Source organism: Pararge aegeria, chromosome 11 (genome assembly GCF_905163445.1).
Source record: "Pararge aegeria chromosome 11, ilParAegt1.1, whole genome shotgun sequence".
NCBI lineage: Eukaryota > Metazoa > Arthropoda > Insecta > Lepidoptera > Nymphalidae > Pararge > Pararge aegeria.
This window is the reverse complement of record NC_053190.1, coordinates 13961292-13972702: the sequence shown is the minus strand read 5'-3', so window position 1 is coordinate 13972702 and position 11411 is coordinate 13961292. Positions and strand designations below refer to the sequence as shown.

Here is an 11411-nt window from a genome sequence, read left to right as displayed (position 1 = left end):
AACTCATAGTAGTTTGTAAATAATAAAATAAAATCTTAAAATATTTTACAATTAAATGCCTCAAATATAATTGAAAAGTACAAATAAATAACCTAATTTATTTATTTACAACGATCTCCAGCAATCTAATTACAAAATCCAAATATCCTTATTAAATCTACATACATTTAAGCTTGTAAAAATTGCACACATCGCTTTGGTATACTTACATACATAACTACATATTTACAAAACAACGTCTAGAACGAATCGTTTAATATTTATTGCCCGAAGTTTCAAGTGTAAACCTAGTAGGTAGTAGGTAGCGGCGTCGCGAGTCGCGAGTCGCCGTCGCGCGCTCTCAGTCGAACCACTCCCATAAGTGCCGGTACAGGCCGTGCGTTTGGGGAGCGGTCGCGTGGTCGCGCGCTGGTGGCGACTAGGAAACACGCGCGGCAAGTTGCGGCGGCGCGGGCGAGCGCGACTCCTCGCGGCCGCGCGCCTCGTCTCAGAGCACGCGGTCCGCTACCACGCCGCCCGTCGCGTACTGGCACGCCGATAGCGGCGCCGAGCCCGCACGGGACACCGGCGACATCGCCCCGTAGCCGCTATTGAATGACGAGTGCTGCTTGGCCTTCAATCGCAGCGACGCGATAGACGACGACATCGCGGGGTACGGCTCCGTGCGGTAAACGCTGTAGGGGTTGGCTGGCGTCGTATACGGGCACGGCGCCACGCCGCCACCTACGCTGCCGCCACCCACACCACTCATACCGCCACCGCCCACCGCACCCATCGACGTCGCCGTGTTAAAACAGTTGACGGACCCTTGGTGATGGCTAGCCGGAACCACTGGGCCCAAAGGATTCACGGGCCACGGAAAGCTCTTCGTGCCCAGAGGACTAGGCACCTTTGCTGCCCAGTTGTTGTACGGATACGAAGAGTAAAGCGCATCCGTGTCGGGGAATGGCTGCATCAAACCGTTGAATTGCGTACTGAAACCGTTCTTGAAATCCGCAGCGGCCGCCGCGGCTGCGTTCATTGCGTTTCTTTCACGTTTCCTCCACTTGGCTCTCCGATTTTTAAACCAGACCTGCAACAAAAACAAACAAGTTATTCTCCCGGCGTAAAGTCGTTCTGCGACGGGCGGAAAGTTTTGAGCGGATTCACAATGTGGAGTTGGGCCGCGGTGCGTAGGGCGCCATTAACTTTACTCATTACGAAGTTGACAGAGCGACACAGCGCGGCGCCGTATTCGAGCCACGTAGCGCGAGGAGGCGAGGGCCGCGCCCGACCGCAGCCAACGACCCGTCTAATTGCGGTCGCGAAATGAAGATAAACGAGCATCGCGATTGGACGGGACGCCTCTGCATGCTGCTCGCCAGGAGCCCACCGCAATAAACGAGCGGGCGTCGGGACACGCCGCGGAGCCTTCGGGAATCGATGTTGTTATTTAGCGGAGGCCGACGCCGAGCCGGAGGCGGAGTGACGCGCGATAAGTCGCCGTGAGCACAGATAACGCGCGCACTGATGTATGGCCGCGTCCGTCAGCAAGCGATCGATCGCCGACGACACCTCTGCGATAAATTGCGCAATCAACGTAGCGACTGCAATAAATATTGTGCCGGCAGCGGTATTTGTCTCACTCACTGTGGCGTGTTCACCCAGCCGAAACGGTAAATAATACCCTCTTTCCTCGGTTAAGTGAACATAAACGGTCGTTTCCACCCCATATACGAGCGTTTATTTTTCGAAACATAAATTTCGCAAATTCACGTGGACATGTAACATTGTCGTATACATGTAAAGCGGCAGTATCTTATTCTTACGCTATTTGGCATAAATTTGTGTTTAGGTTCTTATGCATTTTCTATATTTGACCCGCGATTTCTAGAAGGCGTATGAGATAAAGAACAAAATAGGTACATTTAAAAAAAATATCTATAATGTATGTGTGACTCTCAATAAAAACATATAAAAGCGGATGAACTGGTGAAAATAGCTTTACACAAAGGGTGTTCAATAATGACAGTGGAATGATATTTATTTAGGTGCACATATGTGGAAATAATTTCCATTATTTGAATAGCGGGCAGCGCAGCGGGAGGGTCGCGAAAAATAGGGTTGGAAACATTTATTTCAAAATTTATTTTGTTCTGGCGGCATATGAAAGGATATATTATAAGCAGCTGAAATAATGAAATCCTAATTTAGATCTAAGACTGTAGATGGCAATGCACTGGATCTGATACTCTTTAGAAGATGTATGCCTATAATGCCACTAATTACTTAATGCTAGAAGACCAATTGCATCTTTTTAGTTTTTCCTGTGACTTGTGTTTTAGTTCAGTCAGACCACTTTTATTCTGATAGCCATGCAACTTACAATTCGTGCAACTGAAGAGCTTAGTTCTAGTTACAGTTTACAAGAATTCTTTTGTAACATACATCTCATATGCGTAGGCATAAGCTTACGTACATTGTTATTCCATTTATATGAAGTTTGGTCTTAAGTCAAACAACAACAACTACAACAAGGTATCAAGTCATTATAAAGTCTTAATTTTGATAACAGTGGTGACCATCAATGAAACATTTTAATTTCTTACTTCCAAATAACAATACGGAATGTAAAGATCGTTCTCTTTCTTCTCAGAAAACTTCACGGCCGACAACCCTAGCCGGAGGGTCGCGATATTGCGCTGGGCTAATCCTTTAAATATATTATTGTATGAGGTTGAGGCCGCCCTATGTCAGGCGAAGGGAGAGATAATTTTTAATGTTTCCGAAATCAATACTAATGTTTGTTACATTGTAAATTCATACGTGGATCTTGTTTTAAGTGATTGGTGAATTGAGATTTGAGGTAGCAAAAGATTATGATTGTGATAAGGGCCCGCAGCTATTTTATAGGTTTGACCACTTTGTCTTTCTGTGACAATTGTGTTTTTTTTTGCAATATGCACTGTTTAAATTGAGGCAAATATCGCGCAGAACGCCAGAAGGAAAATTTTAAATACTTTAAAGTTTTTTTATTTATGCAAGGTATAGATGGATAAAGCTGCTCTTTATGCTTTTGTGAATAAAAGTGTCGAAAGGGAAACCGGAATTTAGTGTCAGAAAACATAGAAAATCCTATTGGATTTTTAGTGTAGATTAAGATGTGGCAGAAAACACAATTACTTTGATCATAAAAAACTGTCCGAATTTTATTTCCAGTTCTTAATCAAAGAACTTACAATATTATCCACCTTTTAATTTACTCTGTCATGAAACTAATTTTGAAAATGAAATATGTACGTCTTTGACACAAGTGGATAAACGCCTCGGTTAATATGCTTGTTATAGAACTATATTTTATCTTACAAATTATAAAAACTTTTATTTTCAGAAAGCGAAAAATTATGTCTATTAATGTTTAACATAATTTAGCTTTTCAAAGACAAAGTCAAAGTCAAATATTTGTTTATTCATGTAGGCACATATATGGATGGCACTTTTGATGCGTTGATCACATACAAAATGTGTACAAAGTATGGAGTAGTGATGGCGATAACTACATTCGTAAACTTAAAACTAAAGCTACGAGGGTTCTAAACGCGCCCTGGTCTAAGAAGAAGCCCACAACAAACTCAGCCGGGTGTTCTTTTTGTCATCACCACCTCACATTGTCATTTGAAAATATTTAAGAAGCAACCTGGTTAGAGCAAGCTTTTTTTATCGTTTACGTAATCCTTTTAATTGTAGTAGGACTTTTCTATAAGCTTTCGCTTAGTAAAAACTTTCAACTTTTTTCAGAGATATCCCCAAGATATCAAACGGTGGTTTGTTGTAAAATTGTATAAAATTTTCTTTAAATGTATTTGTTTATTTCGTGTAGTCTAGTGTACACTGCAAGTTTAATTTTGCTTCTAACGTCTAAATTATTGCAGTCACGTTTTCTCTTAAATAGAGATATATTCGTTTTTTTTATCGATCGTACCTATCCCCTTATCGATATGCACCTAGTGCAAAGAGGGTATGCACAGCCCACAGGGTAGTATGAACTGATATAAAATGAAGAAAAGGTTTAGTACGAGTTATAAACACTTAATAGTAGATATTTTTAACTCTTACAATGCCTATCCTTAAGTTTTTTATAACTCGTACTGGAGACTTTTTTCATTTTATATTATCTGCCCGCTTAGTGCGTTCCCTGTATGCACGCCACTGTATGCATCTCTACAATTCTTATACACATCACTACACACCTACACACTTCTCCATAAGACCTTTAGGTGAGTGAAAAAGACAGATAAATATGATTTATGACCCGAAGCCTCAGTTTAAAATGATACTATAGTTACACAATCGTCATTTTTGAGCTTTTGTAAAAAAAAAATTGCACGAACTTTTGTGTGTATGATTCTTTAACAGGCCTGTTATCGTGCGGGGCGCATTGGCAAGATTAATGTGCCTCATCACTGGGAAGGCTTTCATCAATCCTGACAACCAGGAAAACTGGCGCAAGACATACTACGCTCAGTTACACTGCAACACAAATTTGAAGAAGGTATGTGTTTTATGATCGCCTAAAGCGGTGATAGCCTAGTGGTTAGGACTTCGGCTTGACTTTCGGGGGGCCGAGTTCGATACCTGGCCAAGTGCGGATTCGTGGACTTCACACCCTTGAAGAATATTATGGAGAACTATCAGGCATGCTGTTATCTTCATGTTTTCGTTCACTGTTAAATGATATTTTAACTGCTCAAAACGCACAAAACTTAAAGAAGTTAGAGGTGTGTGCTGGGATTCGAACTCGGCCGGCAATCTCACCTGGTGGAAATTGATGGTACAGTCTAAGATGGTAGTGGGCTGATCTGTTAGGACAGGGGTACACAGTTAACGCAACATTGTACCAGAACGCTTAATCGCTTGGCGACACGTCATTGTCAGCAGGGTGGTAACTGGTACAACTGTAGCCTTCCACCAAATAAACTTTTTCAGTCCTATATAATCCACATATAAATGGAGGGGTAATTTATGTGGTGAAAAAAAAAACGTGCGTGTACTTATGTACAAGTTATACCTACTTCTTTGGCGTAACAAGATAAAAATCTTTTCAAAAATTCTATCTTTCGTCTTAGTCTACGTTTGTTGAAAAAACGACACTAACAATTGAGAAAAGGTATTGTTTGAATTATTGAAAGTCCACTGTCAAACCTTTTTTAGAAAAACTAAAATGTTGACTATAGCTTACTTCATGGTGTCGGTTTTTTGTGACGGTGTGCGCGCGCATCGCATTCTATTGATTCTATCTCTTAACTAAAATTATGTTGGTACTATAACAAAATATTAGGTGACGTCGTGGCTATTATGTTAATAGTGTGCCTTCAGATAAATGATCTCAGATTCATCCTTAAAAGGCGCTTATTACTAAAATAGCCCCACAAAACATTAGTCACACTGTCCGCATAATAAAAGCCACAATGAGCGATGCCACCGCACTATGCGAATAATGAACCCATTTTACGGTCAGCGGGACTGGGAGCAGGGTTGCTAAATTGCCTTAAATTTAAATTAAACTAGAATCACAGTTTTATTAGTGTCATCAATCAAATGACGGTCTATCGGCACGGGTGCTGAGCGCTGACTCGCCATTCAATTATAGCCTATATCTATATAGGAAGTAGATCTATACTAACGTAATTCGATTTACGTAGCCACTATTCGAAAGTCAAATAAACATGGGCTCGAATAAATGGATATGAACCAGGATTTGACACGTGCGAAGTTTAGGGTTGGTACCGAAGTTTCCATTATGATGTAGAGACCGCAATATTTTCTATAACTATTGGCTATTACTAAATTATGAAAACTAAGCTTAATTTGCTATACTCCGCGAAAAGCAGGAAAATCTGTGTGGTGTAATTTATAATTTCTTCAATCCTTATACTCCATACCAAACAGATCTTCGGCAATGTACCCTCTACGCACGTTTCGCTCCGAGACCGGAACATCCTCTGATGTTGACTTTACAATGAATAATTGTAGGGTCAACTTCAAAGTTTACATCTGTTTGGTGTGTAGTATAAGGATTGAAGAAATTATAAATTCAATCCTTAATCAATCAAAGGGTCAATAAGTAGATACCTATTAGGGAAATACCAAATATTTTTCTGTCAGAAGTTATCTGTTTGCAAGCAGTTATACATTAATAGGCTGATGATTGGATAGAAGCAGGCGTTACTTTGCAGAAATCCATGATATAATATCAAAATTAAGCTTAATTTTCTAATTGTTAAGTGAATCATTCTGATGAATCCTAAGGATGCTGCGATTTCGGAGCGAAACGTGCGTAGAGGGAACATTGCCGAAGATCTGTTTAGTGTGGAGTATAAAGATTGAAAAAATTATAAATTACACCATATAGATTCTCCTGCTTTTCTTGGAGTATAGCAAATTAAGCTTAATTTTCATAAGACTGATGGTTATCATGAATAAGAATTAAATGTATAAGGATACAATACCGATATAATTGTACAGTGAGGGACATCCCTTAAAAGGCAGGGTACATTATTAAAATGCACCCTGCAGCGCGAAGATTCTCTTCCTCAATCGGATCGGAAAGCGAAGAAATAAAATATATACTTATTACGTTTATGTTACTACTAGCGGTACCCGGCGGCGACTTCTTCCGCGTATTCTACCTTAAAAGATAGACATAAGCTGTGGCGAACTTTTTTTTAGAACTTTAAAAGGGGAGCAACATTTTTATACATGATTTTATCGAAACTTTAACCGTTTACGCAGCGCATGCAGCGGAAGCTCACAAAATGAAAAAAACATCGATTTAAAACAAAAAACTTCATTTATGCTATGCTAAATGTAGCCTTCCTCGATAAATGGGCTATCCAACACTGAAAGAATTTTTCAAATTGGACCAGTAGTTCCTGAGATCATCGTGTTCAAGTAAATAAACAAAAAAACAAACAAACTCTTCAGCATCATATATTAGTATGTAAGTATAAGATTTTGGCCCTACTGGGGTTCTAACCTGGGCCTTCCCAGTACTTATAATATTGCAACGTTCACCACCCAAAAGGTGATCACAGCATGATCAGATCAAAGGTTAGACAATCTAAAGAAAAACTTGCAAATGACGCTGACAACTCTGTGATCAAAATTATTTATCTAAAAATAAATACTACAAACAGTTGATGCGAGCACAAACTTTTATTACAACACTTAATAATAAATCCGAAATTATTAAATACTGGATATACTCGTAAATGCTGTTTGAAACAGTAAATATTTTACTCATCACTATTTAGTAACAGCAACTAAAAGTTACCACCTCAAATAAATAAAACTAACATCGGTATAAGGAGGAGACATCTTGACCCCCCTTTTTGGTGGAACTTTTTGCCCAATTTTGGAGGAAATACCCCTCCAATCAATCATTTCTAACGTCAATACAAATCTATAAAGTTGTAATACCTGTATCGAGTTTCGTCCAGATCTATAAAACTAAGATTAAGTCTTAGTACTAACTAACTGCAAGGGTAAAACAAATTTTGCTAGACTTCTAGCAAAGTCGCTTCGCTCGCTCGGTCAATAAATGATTGCAATGCCACAATGTCTGAAAATATATAGTCCGTAGGTAGGTAAATTCAAAACGGAACGCGAATAGCTAAATATAACACACACACACTAAAGGCTGAAAATGTTTTCTTTACAATATTTCAAACCAACATGTTATGAATCGTACATCTAACAAAGAAAACACAGCGGCAACCGTCGATAAATAGAGATTACGCGCGATTATAAAATATATAAGACACAAACCTTAATTCAGCAACATTCATTGAAATAAATTCTTCAGTAAAGCCGTCCGAAATCTGTCCGATCAAAACACTCAACATTCGGTCTATCAAAACATAAGTAGGATATCAGTTAGACGTCTAGTGTTCTAGGAGCTTAGGTGAAGCTGTTACACAATGACATAGAATTTACAACTCTGTTCAATTGAGATAAAATACATTCTCGTGTAAAGAAGACGTTGGCTGCTGTATGCAGGAACAAATAAATTTGCGATCGGTTCTCTTTAATATGCTTGTTCAGGCATCGGAACTAACATGAGCTCGATATTGGTTTTGGTGTATTTGAGGTGTATAGGGCTTAATCATGTCATTATTATCCGAAACAAGTGGCTGTTTATTTATAAACTACTAGCTATCCCCGCGAATTTTATTTCGCCTTTATATTTTTTACATAATGTCTTAAAACTCATCTTACTCCGGATTAATGTAACTCTCTAACAGTCACTTCAATCTTTCTACGTTTATAGACAGCATGACGTGCGCTGTCAGTTGTGTTTTATTACTAATGAACTGCTAATTATTGTTTTGATTTTAAATAAAAAAATTCTGATTAATATTATATTTAATACTTATTATCCTATTCCGGACTAACAGGAATCAAACGAATCAAAAATAATGAAAATCGGTCCATCCGTTCTCAAGTTATAAATGGTGTAACTAACACGACTTTGTTTTATAAATATAGATTTTAAGTTAAACATTTGAACATTATATTTAATAAGCCACTATAATATGTACTCGTATTAAAACACAAAGAAATATAACATAACATCGGTGCTCCTAACTAGAATCTCACGTCGTAAGGACCAGAAAGTTTAACCTTTTCACGTTTTAAATTTTCAGTAAGGAAAAAACTACGACGAATAAACATACTATGTTTTAAGTTGTCATCATCATTATTAGCATTACAGGGCCACTACAGGGCACGGTTCTCCTCTCAGATTGCGAAGGGTTCAGGCAGTAGTTCACCACGCTGGCCTAGTGAGGAATGGAAGAATATGTTTAGTGGGTTTTAAACTACATTCTTTCTATCTCCACACCAAAACTTTTAGTTGAAATTTGACCGAGTGTCGAAAAAGTTTTTATTAAAAACGTTAACGGTAAATCAATTAATTAAGTTTTTATTAAAAACTTTTCCAACATTAAAAAAGAATGTCCTCTAAAAAAATCTAAACAAATATAGAGTTGGAAACGTTTACATGAGGCAGAAATATGCAAACTCGGCTAAAACGCGACTCACCCGGTACGGGCGTTAAAAATCCGGCAACTAAACTGTTTGCATGAATCGACAGGCGACATGCGCTAAAAGCATTGCAAAAATACCGAGCCTAGAGCGATCCACGTAAAATAAATAATGTTACGTGCCGCTTAGCCTGTCGACGAACGCGTAGCGGCCTTTTTTGTTAGCACTAAAATGTTTTCGCGTCTTACTTAAACAGAATAGTTGCAAAATGGTTCGATCGTTATGTCAACTGCACTGCGTTTGGGACCTAGGTACTATTTAAATAATATGATACAATTACATTGATGCGAAAGTGTGTTTGAGTTGTGTATATTTTCATGACAATATCCGATTCAACCGCGCCTTAGCCTAAATCAACGCAAACGAAGTCACGGGGAGCATATTACAAGTTTTTAATTTTAAGGTCTTAACGACAGTCCTATATAAATAAAATTAAAACGGTGGACCATCTACTACGGTCATTCCATAGTGTCACATCTTCATCAGGCTAGTACAGCGCCGCGCACGGCCTCTGTGATGGAAGCCCGGGGAGTTAAGAGTTTAGACTGCACTCACTCCAATACAAATTTACATGCTTATTGGCTTGACTTACTAACCGAGTCACTTGCTAAGAATTTTTTCTTTTTTTACACTACAAGTTATTCCTTGACTGCAATCTGCAATGGTGGTGAGTGACGATGCAGTCTAAAGCAGTACGTCTTTGTGGGTAGGGTGGTAACCAGATATAGACAAAGCCTCCCAGCAGACAAATCATAACTGAGCTATATATACAATAGTTCTTGACTGAGAATTTTTATCACGAAATTGTTTCTGAAAAAGTTTTGTTGGGACACTGGAATCGAGTCTGGCACCTCGTGATCCAATAGCCGAACATATAAACCGCCAGACCAACGCAGCATTTTATTCGGAAAAATTACCAACCATCGTTATTATTATATTAGTATCAAAGGAACGACGAGTTAATACTCTGTCATAGAACACGATACGAAATGCGTCAAGAGTTGTTTCACGGACGATTGCTCTGACACGTGACGGTTACACCCATGCAGCCCCATTTATGTTTTCTCAGAAGTTTGAGGGTGATTCTATTGATTGGCTTAAAAAGCTTACATTTATTACTACCACGAAAGATGCAGTGAGGAATATTCTATAACAACAGGCTATGATACACAGCTTCCTTTGTTTGTGTGTTATGTTAGATATACTAAATAAATAAATAAATATACTACGACAATACACACATCGCCATCTAGCCCCAAAGTAAGCGTAGCTTGTGTTAAGGGTACTGAGATAGCTGATAATTATTTTTTTATGAATATAATACACATAAATACTTATAATATACAGATGAACACCCAGACACTGAAAAACATTCATGTTCACACAAATAGTCTCCAGTTGTGGGAATCGAACCCACGGCCTTAGACTCAGAAAGCAGGGTCGCTGCCAACTGCGCCACTCGGCCGTCACTTACTTACTTTAATGTGAAAAAATTGCGTGAAAAAAGAAGAACAAAATGTCAAAGCTTCTCGGTAAATAACAGTTTATTCTTTTTCTATTAATTCAACCATGGATTTAATAATTATCTTATATAACGTAGCCTGTATATAGTTGTATCACTATCCGCCCCATAAAATATAGGTATAATTTGTAAAATAATCCCGTCAATCCGTGGCTTCATTTTTTATTTAAAGGAGGACAAACAATCCAACAACCTTGAGTATTCATAAAATCAGTTTTTAATTAAATGCTATTCATTCATTATATCGTATTCAAGTTTGACGGACAGTAATTTATTTAATATTTGCTAAACTTAGCGACATATTAGCCTTCAATGCTTAATACCTAAATCTCGTAATGTATGTGTTGTTATTAATAGTATAAAATATATATATTGTAATATATAAATTAGTAGCTAACTATTGCCCTGTGGATCCCTGTGGATAAGAGTCACGTAGCGGGCGTTAGAGAGAATTATCCTTGGAGTATTCTGAAAGAAAATGACGAGATACGTAGAAGAGTCAGAGTTCCCGATAAAGCTAAAATAATAATGGATAAATAGCTGGAAGAACCAGTGATAATTTGGGTACCACGATATGAACACTTTACACCAGAAAGCACAGCTTTGTTTTCCTAGAACTTTGGAATTTAAAATTCCTTAAAAAAAAGATATTTCTTGATATCAAGACGGTGGTGTGACATAGAATTACAAAATTAAATAAGTAAATGATATCATGTAACTCAGTTTAATCTCTTCTTCACGAAGATTTGAGAGGCGAGCTTTAGAGATCAGAAACCAAGTTAAAAATAATATAAAATGTGTTACT

General features: G+C 38.2%; 1 protein-coding gene across 1 annotated transcript in view; it reads right to left on the bottom strand.

Annotated features, from left to right (window-relative positions):
• Positions 1-487: 487 nt before the first annotated feature.
• LOC120627567 (pituitary homeobox homolog Ptx1) overlaps positions 488-11411 on the bottom strand; it is a 65212-nt gene continuing 54288 nt past the window's right edge. The window contains exon 5 of the mRNA XM_039895570.1: positions 488-1072. Coding sequence (XP_039751504.1) covers positions 488-1072 — 585 coding nt within the window. The remainder of the gene's footprint in view (positions 1073-11411) is intronic.